General features: G+C 33.6%; 1 protein-coding gene across 9 annotated transcripts in view; it reads right to left on the reverse strand.

Moving 5' to 3' along the window:
- The window catches only part of LOC135836552 (dual 3',5'-cyclic-AMP and -GMP phosphodiesterase 11-like), a 136,244-nt gene that overhangs the window by 13,264 nt on the left and 100,513 nt on the right, over positions 1-22,467 (reverse strand). For 6 of the 9 annotated variants that reach the window (XR_010557049.1, XM_065351454.1, XM_065351449.1 and 3 more), the window contains 2 exons: positions 1,524-1,827; positions 1,057-1,432 (listed from right to left, as the gene is read on the reverse strand). Coding sequence is in view for 8 of the 9 variants with exons in the window: in XM_065351449.1 (XP_065207521.1) it covers positions 1,057-1,432; positions 1,524-1,827 (680 nt within the window). In the remaining variant the exon portion in view is untranslated. Of the gene's footprint in view, positions 1-1,056; positions 1,433-1,523; positions 1,828-4,040; positions 4,075-16,633; positions 16,745-17,182; positions 17,252-22,467 lie in introns of those variants that run through there. The other 3 variants (XM_065351452.1, XM_065351455.1, XM_065351453.1) reach the window with 3 other exon arrangements.

Raw genomic sequence — 22,467 nt, forward strand, 5'->3', positions numbered from 1 at the left:
GCTTCGAACCACCTTTGCCTCTGACCTCGATTGAATAAAATTTTGATATATGTAATTCATTCGCTGAATTGAAATTTTCAAAATGTACCTACCAAAATTGAAAAAAAAATCAGTATGCTTTCTCACAATCCCAATTTTTTTGAGCACTATTTACAAAAAAAATGGTCAAAAATCTTGTTGAGGTGTTCAAACCTTTTCTCCAAACCATTTTTTAAAAATTTTACGTCCCCCAAAAATTCAAAAATGAGAAAGCACCAGTAAAAAAACCGTTCTTGATGAGTTGAAATTCATTTTGAACAGTTTTTTATTTATTTTTTATTCATCATTTATTAAAAATGTACTAAAAAGGAAGTTGAAAAAAGTCAATAATCATTATTTTTTAATGCGTTTTGAACAGTTGTTTAAAAACAAAAATGGAAGTAAAGGAAATTGTACTGTAGAAAAAGCTCAATATCTGATCAATATTTTTTAGAATAACTTCTTAGGGTGCATTTAAATTTCGAAAAAAAAACGATTTTTTGAGAGGAGGAGGTGACAATTTCTATTCTATCAAGAAACACAAAAATGCAAAATTCAGCACTACTCACAGGAGGAATTTTCCAAAATTATTCTTATCATCTATTGGAAAAGTACTTAAAAGAAATTTTAAAACAATTCAGTTTAAAAGTTTTAAAAAATAATTTCAAATAGAAAAAAAACCATGATTATTCATTTTTTGGAAGAAGCAGAAATTTTTATTTACGTCTAGAGGCTCCAATTATCTGAGCAATCCCCTTTTTTTTCATTTGAAAAATTGATTTTCAAAAAAAAGGAGCATTTCAAGGTATAATGAATAATGATACACACTACCGAGATACGAGTATTTTGGCTAAATGGTATAATATTTGAGCAAACTTCGATTCACTTCAATTACCTCATCGCAAATTTCAATCAGGCTAATAAGTTCTTAAAGTTAGCATCGGTCTCGAATATGCCTCCTGGCGCAGAAGCCCCCGATACAGAAATGCCGATTCAAGTTAAAATATCGCGTCAAACCTAACATAAATGAATACTCACGAGTTCAAAAATGAGTTCTTTTTCATCCAGATGTTTCAGTTCATTCCGCGATCTTCGTCTAGAGCGGTTTTGTGCAGCAGACGACTGATGAGTGGCGTTATTTTCCGAAGCAATACCTTCTCTGGTAGGACTAACCGACAGGAATGTAGGAGTGCCATCGATGGTGGTGACAATCGGCTTGAGTAATCCTCCTCGTTCGAACTCGTGAGCCGAGATCTTACGAACCGGCGTCGTAGCCCCAGATGAGGATTTGGTATTCGTGTAGTTCGCGTTCGGATACGTAGGAGAGCCGATATCTTGGGACGAGTTGGAGCTCAACGACGAAGGAGCCGCGTGAGATACCAACCAAGCATCGACAACTTGGCGAGTAGCTTTCCTAAACGAATACGAAATGAAAAATTATACCAAACATTCTGAACAAATTGGAGTAAATTTTTGATTTTATGATGAATCGTACGTTTACCAACCTGATGAAATAATCGTGCGTGAAATCAGGATGCTCGTCTAGCCAAGCTTCCATTTTGGCGTATTCTTGATTGTAGTAGTACTGCTGACAGAATACGTCATCCGAGCAATTATTTTGCAGTTGCGGCGACTGCTGGTGCTGTCCCTGACCACAAAGTTTAACCATTTCTACCGTATCTGGGGCAGCCGTACTTGGCGGAACACTCGGGTACGTTTCGGCCGTCATTCTAGAGTCATCATTACCACCAACATTTCCGCTCAAGTTAGCTCCGATTAGATTCAAACTATTTACTCTAGCGTGCAATCCTATTATCGAACACAAAAACAAATACCAAAATCTATTAATATATCTCGAAACGCGCAAACGATAATACCAAAATATCTTGTAAAATAGGTACTACAACTCTATAAACTAATAGAGTACAAGATACCATCCCATCATTGCATCGAGCTCTCAAGTCTCGACCCGGCCATATCCTTAATCTGCATAGCACTTCAAATAACTCCGAATGGTATTAGGTGTAGGTACTAGGTACCCCGAAACACTCGTAATAGGTACCAAGTACCAACTAAACAGCCAATGTTCCAACATTATGGTCGTATTTCATTACACAACCCTTAAATTACCCGCGTAAGCTTCCCAAGTAATTCTATATACTCGAAATAATTGCTCTTTTTACGCATTCTCGAACGCTAGTAAATATTTTAACGAGTTCGAAAATCCGTCAATTTGCCGCCGATATTACTTTCACACCGCCGAAACCCTACACCGAGACGAAATTCCGCGCGTTCAAATTGCTTAATCGATATAGATAGGTATAGAGGTAGTAGGTAAGCTACCATACCATGTAGCTCTCTAGCTGTAAAGTGTAGACCCACGCTTGGCCCTGCGTAACCATTACGATGATAGGTTTAATTAAAATACAAATAGGTAACTCGATTACTCGATTCTTTACCGTTTAAAGCTATTTTAAGCTCGTAACACGCCCAGAAATGCAAAACTACTGAAATCTCGAACATACCTACCAAAATGGCTATAAAAAGAACGTCCTTTTCCAGCAGCAAAGACGTCACAAAGCCATTACCACTTTTCAAGCCTGATTTCATTTATTTTGTTCTTGGATAAAGAGGCTGATATCCTTGAGCATTATTTAGAATACCACACTCTCTTAAATTCTTCATATCCTCGACATCTCTAAAAATTTGCTCTTCGCTACTCACTCTTAGAGCATAGAAAATTATCAAAATTAACAAAAAACAAGAATATGAAAGGAGAAGGGAAAGACCAAAAAATCTATGATTTTTAGAAAAAAATTTACAAAATCCGTAAGCTAATTCACAAAATTCCATCCTCCTTATAATGCCAACTATTATTTTATACAGCACTGATATAAAACATGATAGAATGACATAAAAACATTCTTAAAAGGATTGAAATCATTAAAAATCTGGAACCAAAAAAACAGATGAAATTTCATCAAAGACAGATTTTGCAAACAATATTCAAAAAGCATAAAAAAAAATCATTACAAATCGCCAAAAAAAATATATTATAAATTTTAGAGAAACCAACGAAAATTGAGTAAAACTTCATTAAAATGCGTTAAAAATGACACAAAAATTTAATAAGCATTGAAATTGCATAGATTTTTCAGAATTTTAATGTTTTTTTCGTTTCGTTTTTTTTTTTACGTTTTCATGATGTTTTTTAAAAATATTGCAAAATCTTGGTAAATTTTATTGAAATTTTATCAGTTTTCAGCAATCTTGAATAACATTTTCTACAATATTTTGAGAGAATTTTGCTGATTTATACACATTTTGACAATTTATTGCTGATTTTGACGAACTTGGTAAAATTTTAGCAGATGCTAATGAATTTTGAGTACCTACTTTTGCGGTAGTTATTGCATGTATTCAACAATATTGAATAATTTCATAGCTTTTTTTATAAACGAATTTACTCAAATTTTATGGAATTTCGCTACTTATGATTTCATCAGATTTTTGTCATTTTTAACAGGATACGTAAAAATAGGGATCAAATGGATCAACTTCAGTAACTTCAACAATCAAACCTTTTTTCATGTTTTAAATCAAAAAATCGCATTTTTTCGCAAACTTTTAATTTTTTTAAATCGACTTTACGAAATACTTATATTATCATCACAATAACCTACCTTGACGGAAATTCAAAAAAACGCAACAACGATCACTCTAATCGATAAAACTCACGAAAAATCGACACCAAAATCATACACAGAACAAAGCCAAAACCAATAGCGAAACCGAAACCGAAACTGAAACTAGATATCCCGACAGTACATCCACAATTATCACACTCGGCGAGAAATTTCACAAAATTCACACAAATTACACGTTTTGCACTCCAATCTATAACTAAAAACCTTGAAAAAAAATATTTGCAAATAAAAACACACGGCTGCTGATGTCTGCACCTCCAAAGCATCAAAGAAAAATGTCTACTACAGACTACAGTGTTGAAAATTACCACGTACTTGTTAAAAACGTGACCATCGTCGTTGACTCTTCGATAGGAAAAAACCACGAGGCTGAATTTTCCCTCCAAATCTTACACCGAGACTCTGACGTTGGTTGTATCCAATTTAGTTTTACCCACTTTTTTCTTCTTACCACTTTCCAGCCTTTCTATATAAATTTCCAATAAATCGCGCGCGAAATTCCCGTATCCTTATCTATGTACTCGTACACAGCGGTAACGATCTCATCGTTACTCACGTTGCCGATATCAATTATCCGAATACACGATGACTACGCGATTACTGCGAGGAAAGCGAACTCGTTTGTCCAATTAAATTTCGTAGTACCCTACCGCGTACTGTAGCTGTAGAGATACAAGTGAACCTACGCATGCCAGGCTGCGTCCATATGACATAATCTTGCTTCCTTTAACGTCAGTACAATTTCCCATATTCATTAATCGAATTCCGAAAGCCATCCTCAATGAAATCATCGACATTGATACGTAATCTACGTACATACGTTGTCTAGTTGTCTATACAATATCACTATTCTACGTTATGTAGGTAGGTACTACGTAGAATGTGTACCTTGTACAAGAACAACTCAATAAACCCACATCATCTCGTCTGGCATCGTGTACCAACGTACGTAAGTTTATCTCTATTAAACGTCACTGCAAGAAAAATTTTCATCCATCAAGTACAAATACCTACTTCTGTAAACATTTCAACCAATAAGACTATACAATCATCGGTTTCATTACACGCTGTAATCCACCAAGGGAAGGGGCTGATTACTGGGGGTGATGTGTTTTGGTTTCGGGAGTTTTAACAGGACATGCTCTCTCGATCTATAGCTTAGATTCCTTCGTTCAAATCGGAGAACCTGAGTTTAGTATACAAGGTTCCCTTGTGAGCTTTCTCAGTCTGTTCTTGAATGATTCCCTCCCTCTCCTTGAAAAATTAGCTTTCAGCATTTGGCAAAATTTTTCGATTTTCACCCCCTACTCTTCTCCTCCTACAATCCACCAGTTCATCAAAATCCATTCTACCAGATGGTCCTATACTTTCACTGCCTGCCTTTGAATACCATCTGACCCAAAAAAAACTACCCTCGAGAATGCAAATACTCTCCATACGAGTATCTTAAATTTAATTACTACAAGTACGTCATCGAGTTGAAATATTACTCATTAATTACACATGTGGAACACGAGCGCGTTGCCTTAAGAAATACGAGAAAATTCACCCAAATCTTCACGATATTACAGATATCAACGCAGATGGCGAATCCCAATATATTCAACGTGTTATTAAAAGCACGTGCGTTGGCAAAAGCTTTAAAACACCAACACGTAGATTTCAAGTAGGTATTCTAAACTCATACGTACTGCACAAACCTCAACTCTTTCACGCGTGTATTTCAATTTCGCACAGATATAAACGTAAATTTTCGCGAGAACACGTGCTTTTGACGAATGTAATCTAAACTTACAGCAAGAAAATATGCATAGATGGTATTTCACTCACGCTATACCTACGTATTTCATACGCGTACATTTATTGAGAAAATATGTACCTACCCCTACCGAGTTTAGCGCTAATATGATCAATTTTATGACGCGTCAATTGTTGAAAAAATAATTTACGCGTTCGGAAAAACCCCCTTCCGTTCCCTTTCTAAATGTTTTTGGATATGTATTTTATTTCCGTTGACGACAATATCATTAAAGTTCAAGTACATTAGACTGATAAAATTTATAACGTCATTGTGTATTGTACTCGTAATACGTATTACCTATAGTATTCCTCGTAATACTCGTAGGTACCGAAGAAAAAAACAAAACGTGTATGGCACATGAATCAGTTTTGGTCGTCATTCTGCATAATATTCCAATCAGTCAGTTAGGGCTGCAGACGTAGGTGCAAGATAGGATTTACGTAAGAATATTGCAGATAAAGCATCCGGACACAAAATATGATCATTCCAAATTTGATAGATCTTCAAGAATATACATCATATCAAATTCTCATTCAATTCGTTCTCAAATTAATAAAGGAATATTCAAATTGAGCAATAAAGATCAGATCTAAACCTTCACCGTTTGTTTTGCTTTTGCAACCACGAAACGACAAATAGGTAGGTAACTAGAGGTACTAGGTAGGTAAGCTTTCAAAGATCACGCGATAGACGAAAGGTGCCAACAAACTACAAAGCTCATCACCTTTCCACGCCAGTATCAGTTTTCATTTTATTAATGAAATTGACCTTTGGTGCCTCTATTTCGACGTAAACGTACATATATAAAAGCAACGTTGAAGAGCAAGGTTACACACACCTAGATCTATTACCTTCTCATAGGTGCGACTATTCGATTTTTTACTCGTATTTCAAAGAGAAAAACACGATGGAAAAATTTGCTTTCAATTTGATAGATAAGAGTTTACTTCAGACCCAGAAAGTCTGTCGTAGCCAAAATTCGATAGGTAGAGATTCTTTTAAACCCAAATACACAACACGAGTATATTAATCTCCACAACTGCACAATAAAAATGTAAATACTTGAGTGGATTGATAATCAATTTTAGAAAAAATCAATGGTCGAAAATTTTAAGTTTTCAGCAAAATAAATAAAAATGTACCTATACATACATAATTAATCATCGAGAGTCTGCTAAATCAAAAAATCAATTAATCAAATAGCCGCTTAATGTTATCACGTTTGTCCGAGCCCGATTTGACAACAGTAAGCGGCTGATAACACAAACTGATTGAAAAAAAAAACTATTTCACATTGTTTCTTTGGACCAGGGATGGTAACTGAAATGAAAAAAAATATCCGTTATTTTTTAGGGGTTATTTTTTTCAAAATTATTGATGGCGGTTAGGTAGGGTTACGGTTATGATTATGACCAAAGAAAATTATGGTTACGGTTAGAAATATAAAGGTTGGGGTTTTTTTTTCATTTATCAAAAAGTATTTGCATAAATGTTTAAAAAAAGTACGCTTGTGGCCTGGGCTGGGGTAAAAGTATGCATTGGAAAACTGGAAAAAGCAACAAAAAAAAACACAATTTCACAGCCTGAAAATATGCATTTTTTGAGTTTGAAGGAAAGAGACAAATTGAGCCATATTTTTGTCAAAAATCATAGTAAATGTCATATTTTACATGGAAAAAATTAGATTTTTACTTTAAAAAATAACCTTAATCAAAACAAAAAAAATGAATTGGTCAAGGTTAAAAAAATTTAAATAAATTATTTTGGTTATGGTTATGGTTACGGTTACAGTTTTTGCCTCATTTTAGCGGTTAAAATTCATATTGGTTAATAAAAATTACGGGTACAGTTACCATCCCTGCTTTGGACATACAGAGTGTGCAGAAATATCATGTATGTACCCCTAAAAAAGTTTTCTGCTAAATATTTCGGTTGGTCATGGTGAATGATAATACTTAATGATAACACATGATTGGTTGTTGGACTGAGATGATAACATTCCACCAATCATATGCATCTAGTTACTTCACGTTGCCCTCTATATATTTTTAATGAAAACTTTCTTTGCAGTTCACATTATTATTGCGCACCCTGTAGTTTATGAACACATTCTACCTCTAAAGTAGAGCTGAAAACAGTACTCGCTGACAGCGGGTAACTACTGTACCCGTATTGTAAATTCTCGCTTCTCGCTAGTAGTGGGTAGCGAGTTGAAAAAATGTCGCACCGGTTCACAATATAACTAGTAGCGCATTGAATGCGTAGTCAGTGTACCGGCATGACATCATCATTGTCATCAATCATGTCAAATGTCAATCACACATATGAACGACAGGTGTCAAAGTGTAACTCCTCCCACTTATGCATTATCAAATTTTGGGGTGCGTGCGCAGACCAAGTGCGAAAACATTCAGGTTGTACTCGCTATACACTACTATCTATATCCAAATCAACCCAATACAACCACTAGTGGGTTTAGCCAGTATTTTAACCAGATACTGGTTAGCGGGTAGTGTAACCGTTTTCAGCTCTACCTAAAGTATGTCAACAGTCATTTAACTACAATTTTGCAAAAATTTCCAGAAAAAGTGTTGAAAATAGGATATAACTTAACTTCAAAAAATTACAAAAGAAGTATTAAAAATGAGGTCATTAAGAAAAAACTTCTGAAATAGAAAAATTATGCAAAAACAGAGTAAAAAAGTGTTAGAAACATTTTAAAATTACATAAAAACACGAAAAAATCCATTAAAATCAGTTAAAAATGATAACATGCATTATCCAATGCTCCAATCACAATAACTGGTTTTTCTATGTACAGTAAAAGCTCATTATAACGCTTTCGGTTATAACGCTGATTTCCTCTGGTCCCTAGACAACCCCATTTAAACCAATGTAAAATTAATCGTGATATAACGATCACGAGCGATTATAAATCGCGTTTAAACGCTCCAAAATTCAGGAAAAATCACATTTTTAAGTAATTTTGATAACAAAAAGCCACTTTTTTGCAACAAAAAAGCAAAATTTTCTGAAAATGTTGGTGGCAACAACAGTTTTTTTTGCAATTTTGATTTTTTTTAAAAAAATTTAAAACTTCTTGGCAACATTTTTCTAAAAAATCGGGTTTTCAACTTTCAACAGTTTCAGTTTATACAAACAAGTGAAATTATTTTCGATTTCGGCCAAAAAAAAGATTTTTTGACATCAAACTTTAATATGTAGTTCCCTTTCAGATTTTTTCACTTCTAAAACTGATTTGAATTGAAACTGCAAGTGATTGACAATCAATTTCAAAATATTATGTATTTCATTGCAATATCATCATTATCACAACGTATCACCCTGTGCTATGGAAAAATGCATGTCATTGCTCCCTGTCTTGCAAACTCCTCACACATTTAGCAAAGCTGCAGCCCTTGCTTTACAAATTGAATCAGTCTGTCAGTCTGTCAGTCAGTCAGTCAGTCATTCAGTCAGTCCATGTGGTCAAAGGGCAACCTCAGTCGCTCTTGCTCCTTCTGCACCATCTTGCACAAGTAAGGTCTCCATTGCACCTGCTCTTGTGACTTATCTCTTTCGATATGAGTCGTCAAAAAGGGACGTTCTATGCATATCTCAACTATCTCAACTCTCGGCATTGCGATAATTTGATTTGAAAATTTAAAGATGAAACTCCAATCGATGAAAATTCTGTAAGAAAAACACACGCGCTTGTGTATAGGTAATTGACTTCATCATTATCTTACACTCGTGTTCTCATGTTGAAAATCTTACGTACGTCTATCTTGATCATACCGAAAAAAGATTACTCGCGCGTTGTTTTCTCTTTATCTTACCTGTTATCTATCTTTACATACACACTACGTAAGTAGGTATATACATTGCTAATCCAATGCCATACAGTGTCTGCTGCGTATTATAGAAAAGCTTCGAAGAAAAACCGACAACTCGCGGTATCGTTTTTGGATATCGAATTTACAATGTACGTCTACATTATGTACACATTACGTATAGTCTACTCTACTCTCTACACACATAATACATCTACTGTACGATGCTATACGATGCTATACGATGATGGTAAAACGACTATAGTGTGGAAATAACCAACACTTGTCGTTACACACGAAATGGGAAATGGGAAAGTTTGGCGATTTAATAACGAGTCGAACTTCCAAGCCCGGACGTAATATAATGATTATGCGGAAAATTTAACCAACTCTATATCCGTGGTATCTGAACAGCTAAAGCATTATCCGATGATCCGATTTAACTTGTATGAAAGAAAATACCATTTTCTCTGCTTCTATAGGTACCAGATATAGGATAGTCTATAAAGTAGCCCAAAATGCTGGAAAGACCGACTACGACATTTACAAACGAATAAAATTAATAGATACGAAGTAGTCTTCTAAAGCATCTTTGGTAATTCCGAACCTATTAAGAATTACATATACTCGAGTTAAGTATTTTAAAACTATTCGTATATTCGTATATGTATTTGGCGTCTCTTTTACACATTACTCCACTCTTCACAAAGAGTTAGCTCGCCGAACAATGAATTAGTACGGATTAAAATTGGACGCAGTTCAAAAGTGTCGTTAATTAACGTACTCTTACGAATACGACGTATGGAACATTTTCCCATAGACTTATTTCAGTTGCAGAAAAAAAAACAACAGATCGTATTTTCATCCAAATCAATAGGTAGATAGGTACTTTCAATTAGGGGGTTTTTTTTCCAAAAGCTTCATACATGTACTCGTACCTACAATCACATGGAAATATCTGCAACGAACATTTACGATGAGACGATTTTATAACCGTCGGCATAGGCACTCGAAGACATATACCAAATACCAATTAACGGTTAATCCAATGAAGATAGTTAGCTGCATATAAAGTCATTAAACTAGTTCGTCATTATCCAAGTAATATACGAGCGAGCAAAAAAAAATACGCTGGAACGCCATCAGGACGCGAGATAAAGCTGATGATGATGATGACGGCGGCAGTGGCGGCGACCACGGATCTATTCTCTTTTTACGATCTACGCATCGTACGTAAATGTATATACCGGAGATGAGTCCGATAGCATAATAAAAGGTAATCGACCTGACGTAAAATTTGTGCTAATTAGCTACCATAAAAAAGTGATAAGATGCACATTCTCTATCTCTTACAGCTTTAACTTTTTGGCTGCAGTTCGCGAATCGCACCAGGTAATATATGTGACTTGACGAGTTGTGACCTTAATTCAGTACCTACGAGTACGTGTGTATGCATACATCTTATCTATCTACATAACTATGTATATGTAGGTACTACGTAGGTAGGTAGGTATTTCGCTGGCTGGGGAAGTAATAAAGAGTTAATCGTGTGATCGCAACAATACATCATAAGAACGATTATTGCAATTTACAAATACGAGTATGTAGTACTTACTCTGTACGCTCTCATAATTTTCAAGATTAATATACTCGTACCTTTACCTATACCTATACATTTTATAAATATGTGCATAGGTAATTATCAGTCATAGAATCGTGTCTGGTAAATTATTGACGATAGTCACGGTTTAAATTTCAATACCAAACTGGGTGAAAAAATTTGCGTAAATACACGATTAGTTTACGAGCCTGCACATAATGGTCAGATAAGGTTAGGCGATTTCCAATTTTTAGCCAAATTTTTTCGCTGACCAGAAAGCACAGTTTATTGCTTTGTATTATACCAATCAATCGATTAGATGTTGAAATTGTTGAAAGGTTGTTATCAAGAATTGGTAAAAAAACGTAATATGTAATTCGAAAATTTGCCTTGGGATCATTAAAATTTTGATCACCATCAGCGCAGTCTCATCAAAAAATTTCTTCCATTTCTTGATCGTTTTTTTCAACTGCTGATAGATCCGTGGCTTTTTTTCATAACGATCAATCGATTTTTTTATTACATTTTTTACTGCAAAAAATTTGCTGCCCCTAGAAATGTGCTCTAAGCGTTTGCTTTTAGTGCCTATACGATAATGCACCCCTGTGTTTAAAACAAAATAATATAGAGTGATTATAACTAGTCTACTTTGAAAACATACTTTTCTCAAATGTTTTGCTTTAATTATGCAAGTCATCGAAAGATATAATTTCATTGTCTGAAACTGTGAACGTATTTTGGAATACAGGGGTGTCAATTTTTTGTTCATGATTGCCAATTAGGTATTTCAAAAAATCAAGAAAATGACCCCGAATTTTATCACAAATCTTCCTTCAGGAGCATCTTTGGAGATAGAATTTTTTCATACATTTTTTATTAAGCTATTTCAGTTATCATTATCGAGAATACAGTAAAGGATAGGTACCTACCAACTGAAAAAAAATGATTGAAAATGTGATTTGGAAAGCTTTAGAAGCTGTCCAGTCATGATCAAACTTGTCGTTACTTTTTTGGGTGGAGGAAGGGGTTGATGAAATAAACTTCAAGAATTCGATTTGGGGCTGGTCAATTGGATTTTTTCAACATTTTTCATCGCATTTTTTCATTAAAAACACCCTTTGGTTCCTCCCATTAAAAGGTGGACCTGAAAACTCTCAAAAAATCCAAAATAATAATTATGGTTAAAATATGAATGTGAATACTCATTTTAGGTAAAGTTTCAACTATCAAAATGTAGTGATTTTTTAAAAAAAATAGGTAGTCTACCTCAAAATTTTAATTTTGGGAATCTTAAAATTTTTTGAGGTTTATACGATGGTTAGTCAGACAACTTTATGCATGCCTTAATTTTAAGGAAGAAAGGACTTGAATCACAATGTGCGCTTAAATTCTATGTATAATTAAGCTCATGAGTCAAGAAAAGTTCCTGATAATCAATTTTTAGGACATTTTGGAAACAATATCAATTTTGAATCCTCCGCTCCCAAGATTCCAAGTTGTTGAACAGCCCTGCTTTTCTTGCCTTTCTCTTGCTTTTGTACCAAAATTGTCAAGAACTCTTAACTTATTGTATTTTTCAGTCAAGCATTGAAAATTCCTTTTTTGAGAATACAGCTTTTTTTCCATTTTCTTCGTTCTTTTGAATGTTGAAAAATATAAAAGTAAGTCTACTCCCCCTCCCTCCCCCTTTCTTTCTTCAATAAAATTTTGGAACGTATGATGTTTCGTGATAAAAATTCTCAAAGTTGGGATAATTTTGGTTTGGCGACATTTAGAGACATGTTTACCCCAAAAAACTGGCTAGAGTAAAACGGAATTTGTAACTTTTTGAAACCTTTTTTCGTACATTTCATCAATACTGTCAATGAAACCAAAAATGTCATGGAATACTGAAATAAGCGGACAAAGAATCGGCTTATAGTATGTACCATTGTACCTCTTTAAAACTCATCATTTCGTCAAGCTATATGGGTCCGCCACAATTCAAATATGGCGGTAAGTTTATCTCAAGAAGACGTATCCAAAATAAGTTCGTCAGACCAACATACTTTTATTTTTCTCTCTGGTAAAAGGTATATGTCTAGGTACCCTGGTGTTTGGTTGTTTACATTTTGCCACAGGGGGTTCTACAGCAAGAGGAGAGCTGTGACTGTGGGTTATGATGGCGGTATAAGTAGATAGACTTCTCTCAAGTAAAACTTGCTACGGAGCTGGTGTGGCTAAGCTGTGGTTACGTTTGGTTCAGTTCAGCTTCGTTATCGAAAGTTAATAAGGTGGTATTATTCATTCGATATTGCGTACCACTGTTCGAAACATGGAGTTCTGTTTACCTCTGCTTTTGCCTTTGCCTCTCTCGGTCTTCCTCCTCCACTGGTGGCGTTTTAACTCTACGAGATCATATTATTTTTGCGTTTTATATATGTATTATGTATCTCGCCAGTCGTCCCGTTCATCGTGTTTCTTCGTCTACAGAATCCATCTACTATTTAGTATCTGGTATCTATCTGTGGTGTATAGGAAAGGTGTACATTAGCGTTAACGATCACCTCTGGCCATTCGACTTCATATAGTGAATATTATAAATGTCTGATCACATACACACAGCTGATCTGGGTATCCAGTTGTACGGCCAACTCATCCGTTAATGTTACGAATGACGGTTCATTTTCGATGAAGGTCGTTGAGAGATATTAACCGAATTATTCGCAACGGTGAAATATAGTACCCATATACTCGAGCACACAGCATAGAAATTATAGTACAATTTACCGTTAGACAGTTGAATACGACTGCGAATTTTGCCATCTATTTTTTACTCAGCCGCATTGCTATAAACGAAATTGAAAAAAAAAATTGATGAAATGAGAGCTAGAGGTAGGTAGTTCTAGGTAAATCATGAATTACTTTTGGCAGATTTCATTTACGAGAAAATCGTGCTTCAAGTAAATACGTAGGTAAGTCTAGTACCCTACCTATTTCAAAGCGTTGCCTTTTCTTCCACCTCCATTCATCAAATTCGATTCTAATCCTACACGTAAAATTGGAAACTATGAGGTCGTCAACTTTGATTACAATCAAGACAAATTAAGAAGAAGACGCGGTATCTTTTTGAAACATCTCGTATTAAATCAACATCCGCAGGAAAAAATAAAATAAAGATGAAAATCTACTCGACATAACAGCAGGAACTTGTTTACTTTATATTCTTCGATTATCAAACAAAAGGCTGCAAAATTACGAGCACAAACCCACGAAATTTTCGAAGCAACAGGTGCCACATTAAATGAATGTTTTTTTTAAAGGTTCGAATAAAAAAAAGGCTACCATTCTCATTCATTTTTCTCTTCTTTTTAAACAGGTAGATGGGTACTCATAATACGTTATTTTATAATACCGGTCTCTCTGTCGAGTTGGTAAAATGTTGATTGATAGCTAGCATTCTGTTTCATACTATAACTACGTCTACGTGTATTGATTTCCGCCTCAGATAGCTTTTCATAATTCCAGATTACTTACTCGTCTCATCGTTTGAATGTTTCCATTAAAATTTCTTCTCATCTTGAAGGGTCAGTGATATAAACGAATAGAAGAATTTAATGCTCTAAGGAATAAAGGCTCGGATTGTTTCCAACAACAAATTGTATGTACCTACCTACATTTTATTATACGAAATGAAACTATTATTTTGATACCGGAAGTACTTTGAAAAAAAAAACATCCCAGTTTCTCTGCGAATTCATTTTAGGTATTTTTTGCGAATATGCGTAGGTAGGCTTTGGATAAGAAAACTCTAAGAGAGTTTGAATAATACATCGTATTTTATTTATTTTTTCAACATATTTGTACCTACCGTAATTGAAATGGTCAGATGCGGAATTTGTGAGCGTTTTTCGAAAAGAGAAAAGAAAAAGGTAAGTATAAAAAATATTATTTTTCCGAAAGCCTTTCAAATGAAGCATCCGTAAGTTCATTTACGAGAAATTTCAGCTCGTTAGATTTCTTCAAACAAGCGCTGTACGTGCGAAGAAGACTGCAGAAAAACCTAAAAGAAGCATATTTTTGGATAGTGTACCTGTTTGAAATATGTAGCTTATTACAAAAAGTATGGGAAATTATTGCCAAAAATTGAATGAAAGTAACTATCTATCGGTCATATCGATAAAAAAAAGTAGAAATTTAATGTACTTGAGGAACATTTTATAAAACTTTAAACAGAAAAAAATCAAGAAAAAACTAAAGAAAAATTTTCACAAAAAGAAATAGATCAGAATTCAGATTTCAATATTTAGGGTCAAAATGTTACTCAAAGAAAACTAGAAAAAATTGTTTAAAAAATAAAGCAGTCAAAGTTACTCATTATGAGAAAAAATGAAAACTTATACAATAAAGTCTGATTGAAGAAATGAAAAAAACAGAACTTTTTATTAGCGGTCTAAGCAGAAAACCTGACTTTTTGACAACAACTCTGGTAAAAGACAGAAATTTCAATTGGTAATTTCGGAAAAAATAGGACTCTTCAGACAGCTACAATTTTGCCAAAAATGGGACTTTCTGACAATTTTGACAAAAAAGCAGGAACTCTGAAAATTTTGCCAAAAATCCAAAATTTTTAGTAATCCAGGTAGAAATTGGACTTTATGATCATTTTGAAAAAAAAAACAAACAGAAACGCAATTTTCACAAAAATGAGCCCTTCGGCAATAAACTAGAAATTATAAAAAATTTGGGTAAAAAAACAAATACTTTTTTGACGTATAGTGTCATCAGTCAATTTTTTTAAGACCTACCTCGAAGTCGAACCACATGTAACACATTATCACATGACTTCGCACGAGTGTCACAGGAAGAAACACCTCATCACGTTTTAAATTCGTGACTAATTTGGAAATTTTTTCACCGTACATGGATATTGCACAAAGACGAACTATTGAATGAATATTATATCGTCGCATCGAAAGTGAAACTCTTCTGTCTCTCTCTCTAGTGAAAACAAAATACGTAACCGGAAACACGTCGTCGTCGACTCGATATTGAAAAAAAAAACGAACCCTTACAAAGTCAACATAATTATTCTCAGTGAAGTGAATAAAAAAAGAAGAAAACAAATGGGCATAGTCCACGTATCGGGTTTTTATGAACGACGTGTTTAAGCTTACATAACCTTTAATACCATTGACCCCGTTTTTTAACAGACAATTATGTACAAGTACAACAATTTGGCCGAATTACGTTCAAGTTCTCTTCTCCATATACATATATATTGATTAGTTCGTATTATTTATTCGACACGACCCCGTATCTTTTGTCCTACGTCCTACCGATAAGTTGACTTTTTAGCTGATGGGTCTATTATAGCTCTCTAGTACCTACACTACACGGTGTTCTTGATATTCTAACACACTCGACAATGAGATATACACAGGAACTAGTGAAAGTCGAATCCAAACACAAACTTGACGTATAAGTACACGAAGGGTATTTTCGATTTATCGTCTATTTTATAACCTACACACCTACATAAGCATACGTTTTGTTGTGATAGTAGGTTGAGATTAGGATAATGAAAAGTTACAATATAAGTGTACCTTAAGTAGGTAGCTAAAGCTAGGTCTCAACAGATAAGATAGGTACCTTAAAACTTGACATTTTCTAACAAATCATGCAATACACATACCTATTTTATACAGTGATCTTCAAACACCAAGATCCATCACTCGAAACACAGATGATTTCAACTTCATCGCGTAAAACACACACAGTTTGTTTCATTAATGAATTTAGAAGCGAGAAACTGACTAAACCGTTTCACTGATAAAACAGTTGCGCGCGCATTTATTTTACGAGAGCGTCGAGTAAACAAAAACAACATGTGTTGATAAAATTTTAGGGTTACGACGCCAGCGACGTTGTCATATCGACGTGTGTTTATTTTGATTATTTACATCGAATGCAATGGTCGAATACCTAAGCACATACTTGAAAGGCTTGAGCTTATGTTCACGTTATATATAATGTAGAGTGATGAGGAGAAGAAGGAGAAGGAGCAGAAGGAGGAGGACTGGAGGAGGACGAATGACAAACATCAATACGTAGATGCAACCTAAAAATTGTGTGATGTGAATTGAAAACTGGGAGATGATCAACCTCAAGTGTTGACAATCAATTAGAGTAGGTAATACCCGCTTACGAGGTTCTTACATGAATCATAGAGTGACTAACTTACCTATTCTCCTCCGAAGTAACATATTGCATGTGAGTAAGTATTGTTTTTATGGCAAAAATTTGCACTCACCTGAAACAAGAAAAAAAAATTACGTTAGTTGATTTCAAATATCGATGTTATACTGTACTTAATTTACTCGTACAATATTACAAAAACTATGGGCACTTACAAAATATCAGTAAAATTTCCAAGAATTTTTTGAAATATGTACTAGGTACCAAAAAAATGAAAAAATTGTGTCGATTTCATAAAAAGTTTTCAAAATTAACAAGAAACCATGGAAACTCGTTCAAAATTCCAAAAATTACAAAGTAATGTTAAAATATTTTATAAAAATAATTCAGAAATTATTTAAGCGACCTACAGACAAACTTGTCTAGGCATAGAAATCATTGAACAACCAAAAAAAACATCTTGCGCAGTAGGCAAGATTAACCGACTTTGCTCTGTTATACAGGAAAATAAACAAACAATTAAACAATTGGTTTTATAAACAATTTGAGGCGTGTAATTTACAAAACAAATACTGAAATTTACCAATTTACCAAAATTTAGCTATTTACCAAAATTTACAGATTTACCAAAATTTACGGATTTACCAAAATTTACCAATTTACCGAAATTTAGCTATTTACCAAAATTTACCAATTTACCAAAATTTCCCAATTTACCAAAATTTATCAATTTACCAAAATTTACCAATTTACCAAAATTTACACCAATTTACCAAAATTTATCAATTTACCAAAATTTACCAATTTACCAAAATTTATCAATTTACCAAAATTTACCAATTTACCAAAATTTACACCAATTTACCAAAATTTATCAATTTACCGAAATTTACCAATTTACCAAAATTTACCAATTTACTAAAATTTACCAATTTACCAAAATTTACCAATTAACCAAAATTTACCAATTTACCAAAATTTACCAATTTACTAAAATTTACCAATTTACCAAAATTTACCAATTTACCAAAATTTATCAATTTACCAAAATTTACCAATTTACCAAAATTTACACCAATTTACCAAAATTTATCAATTTACCGAAATTTACCAATTTACCAAAATTTATCAATTTACCAAAATTTACCAATTTACCAAAATTTACCAATTTACCAACATTTACAAATTTACCAAAAATTACCCCAGCAATTTACCAACATTCACCTCACTAATTTACCAATTTTTTACCGAATTTTTTAAAATTATCCCAGTAATTTACTGCCAAAAGTTTTTACCAATTTACCAAACTTTACCAATTTACCAAAAATAACCCCAGCAATTTACGAAAATTTACCAAGTGGAATACCAATTTACCAATAAAAATTACGCCAATAATGTACCAAAACAAAACAAAGTCGGTAAAATTACCCAAGCAATTTACCAAAATTTTCGACCAACTGTAATTACGAGTAATTCACCAAAAATAACTAATCATTTTATTTACTAAAAATTACTATTAATTCACCAAAAAAAAAAACAAAATTATAAAAATTTACTGGCTATTTACCAAAAACTTGATGTTTTTTGTTGAAACAAAAATTACACTAGAAATTTTTGAAAAATTTTGATTTTTTATGGCAAAAAAATTTTGGACGGATAAAATTAACAAAAAAATTGACAAAAAAATCAACAAAAAAATCAACAAAAAATTTTCGCCTCTAGACTCGCGCGGGATTCGAACACCCGACCTCCGGCGCACCAATCTGCAACTTACACACCCTAACCACCCCATCTGTTTGTTGGGGATGAGCCGTTTGCGAGATATAAGGGTTTACACAAATTTCTGCTTATCCATAACGTTGAAACACACTTAAACGTTCATATCTCGTAAACGGCTGAATCGATTTCGACCAAATTAAAAATTTCTCTAGTTCAGTATCAAAGCAATATTTTGCCATCATCAGTTTCGACTCAAAGTTCGGAGCTTTTGAGTTCAGCGTGACACAAATTTATACATAAATTGATATACCTATATATAAATAAATAAATAAATATATCTATATAGATATGCAAACGGTACCTCTACGTCACCTTTTATATACTCACGCGTTCTCTTCGTCACCGAAATCGGTGACGGAGGCGTTTTGCCGGTGACGAAGACGTTTCCCTGTGTATACCAAGTCCAAACGGTTTGTTTTCCCCTGAAACGTAAAAGGGGAAAAGTTTGTCCGGTGACGAATAGGTCATGTATACACCTACTGTATACAGATTTTTAAAATTTTGTTCCATCAACACTGACATACCCTCGACGTCACCGCATATAAACAGTACCTTTTGGTCACCGCTTTTTAAATGCTTCCAGTTGTGTTATATTTTCGTATTCGGAGCCAGCGTAGTTGTAATCTATTAGGCAAGGCAGCAGGTGACAATTTGGTATAGTCAATATCTTTTTAAATACACAAGGTCACGGAAGAGATCAGTTTATAATCGGAGGCAAATTGGTACCATTCTCGTAAATTTTTTTTGTATAAACTTAAAGCATGTAAATCAAGTGGGGAAAAGAGTATAAGCACTATTATAACTGTGCTGGTTACGAATATGAAGTAAATACACCTCCGGAGGCATTTAAAAGCCTGGTGACCAAAAGGTACTGTTTATGTACGGTGACGTCGAGGATACTTAGGTCCATATATATATATATATAAACTTATCTCGTTTTGCGCCATACGTCTTATCGTGATCAGCACACTCCAAAACGTCAAGAAAAACCACCCCCACCCAAATCCTCAACCATCATGACAAATACAATACCTTACTTTTCCGTTTCACGGCAAAGTCGGTAAAAGTTCAAAATTGAGAAAAATTCCCAAAATTCGTAGAAATTTACCTAAATGTGCTTTAGAGTTGATCAATCATCAAAGTTGTGAAAAAGGATGTAACAATTTTGTCTTTTGAAAAAATTGAGCCAAAATTGACATGCAAGTTGAAAATAAAATTGAAAAATTAAAAAAAATGAGGGTAAAGTCGCCTCTGCAAGGAAAGATTCAACTCAAGGATATGTTTTCAACTTGGAATTTCCATCGTAGGAACTGTACAAGATTTTTTCCAACCCCCCTCTCTCCAAAAATTCGATTATAATTTTAGGAACTCAACATGTAGGATTTTTCAAGTTTTTGAAAGTTTAACGAAATGTCAGAAAATCATTTGAGAGTATGAAGTGATTTTGGAAATTCAGCACATTAATGTTTTTTTCAAGTTTTCAAAAGTCAAACTTGATACCAAACTAATTGTAAGTCAACTGCTGTGCAACTCCAAGAGTCAAAATTTCATTGATCATTTTTTCAAAGTTTTTGAACGGCTGAAATAAAATCAAGAATTCATCGCAATTTTTTCCTAGTTTTTGAAACACTTGATTTAGTATATCAAAATATAAAATAACAAACTTGATAGAATTTTTTTCTACTTTGACGATTTATACTGAATTTTTTCCGAATATTGCTCGATTTTCATGTCATTTAGTTACCTACATTTGAACATTATTGGTAATATTTCAACAGAAAAATTTCAGATCATTTTTCCCAAAAAAAATTTAATGACTTCTATACTCGTGAGATTAATTGTTCCAATATTTTAATGAATTTTAGAGACTTTTTCTTAATTTTCTACATTTTAAACCAACTTTACAACAATTTATTCAATTCTTCATAATAATTCAGAATGAAATGCAAATTCCAACACTTTACAATATCTCCAACAAGGTATATATGTATGTTCTCAAAATTTCCAACAATTTCAGCAAATAATTTTTCATATTTGCACACATATTCTGTAATGATAACAAACTTTCACCCACCTTTCTCCCCTCCTTTGTTTTATCATATTTAGGAGCGGGTAATAAGAAAATTATCAGGTTGTGGGGGATTGAGGTGAAAAAAATGAAAATCATCAAATGTACTTGAATTTGTAAAATTCTATTTTCACCACAAAATATTAAAAATTAAAATTAAAATTTTCAAGGTGGATGATAGTGGAAGGGTTAATTTGCCACCCATCTCCCATTCTGTTACATTCTCAAGTAAGCATGAGAAGATCTCCACAATCTATACACTGATTCAAGACCATAATTCATCTCCTTGTTTCGACTAAAGATTTGATCCGTTTTTATCAACAGATAAAATCCAATTGTCTGCGATAAAACGATTAAAAGAGGAAAATTACAGACAAAATTCTTCGAAATGAGGCACTACTCTATCCAAATTAAATATTCATCAAATTCTTACGACCGCCTACATAAACAATGCTATTGCATTCTCAGACATGAGACAAAAATTTATCTAAAGATAAGTGAAAATTGTAACATGAGCCCTTATACTCGTATACCTAATCCAATGATTTTTTTTTTAGTGAATAGAAAAGAAATAGTTAAGAATAAAATTCTTCTTGGAAACAATGACCATTGTCGAACAACTTCCAACCAATCATCAATATTATATTTGATAAAACCCTTAGTCATACAAACTCGAACGGAAATATGATAATTTTACAGCAGACGTTCGAGATTACCTAGGTATATGCCAGACATTCCAATGGTTTTTACCTGATTCTGATTTCAACTGCAAATTCGCAATAGTAGAAATACATAAGTACGAATTAACCCTTTCGGCTATGAGACAAACTGACGGATAAAATTCGAAGTGCTTTAAACTGAGTAAGGCCGGTTGCTGCCTAGAACTCAAAATTTGCTGGAAATCGCACATTCAGAAAGTATTCATGTCACAAATGGCAATAAACCTTAAGTTGACTATTTTTCGATTTATGACACCGAATAGCATTATAGATCAAAATCAAGCCTTCTGAGGCATCTGATATTACAAGATGAAAATATTGATAACAAGCATTTTTAAAAATGGAAAAAAAGATGAGCTAAAATAAAATAAGTTTGTGTAAAAAAAGAAATTTTTGAAGAAAAACAAGGCATGCGACTTCAGATGGTTATTCAAACTGCAAATGTTTGAAGGTGTTTGCTTGTGGGAGAATTAAAATTGATGGAAAAAGCTTTGTGTTATAGAGAGCATTTTTTGAAATTTTGAAAACTTGTGTCACAATTCAACCTGAAAAGTATGACATCATTTTCATTTTCTGACACATACATCTCTGTTGAGGTGATTTGCTTGGGTGAGTAAGTTACCTCAGAAGATGACTAGGTGAACTTTTGCGAGCATTTGCATTTTATGATAGATACTGTGTCATAATACAGCCCTCAATCTGTTTGTCATAAGGAGATAATAAAAATAAAATACGTACGTCAGGTTGTGGAATTACTGGAATTAC

The sequence above is a fragment of the Planococcus citri genome, chromosome 2 (assembly GCF_950023065.1).
Source record: "Planococcus citri chromosome 2, ihPlaCitr1.1, whole genome shotgun sequence".
Lineage (NCBI taxonomy): Eukaryota > Metazoa > Arthropoda > Insecta > Hemiptera > Pseudococcidae > Planococcus > Planococcus citri.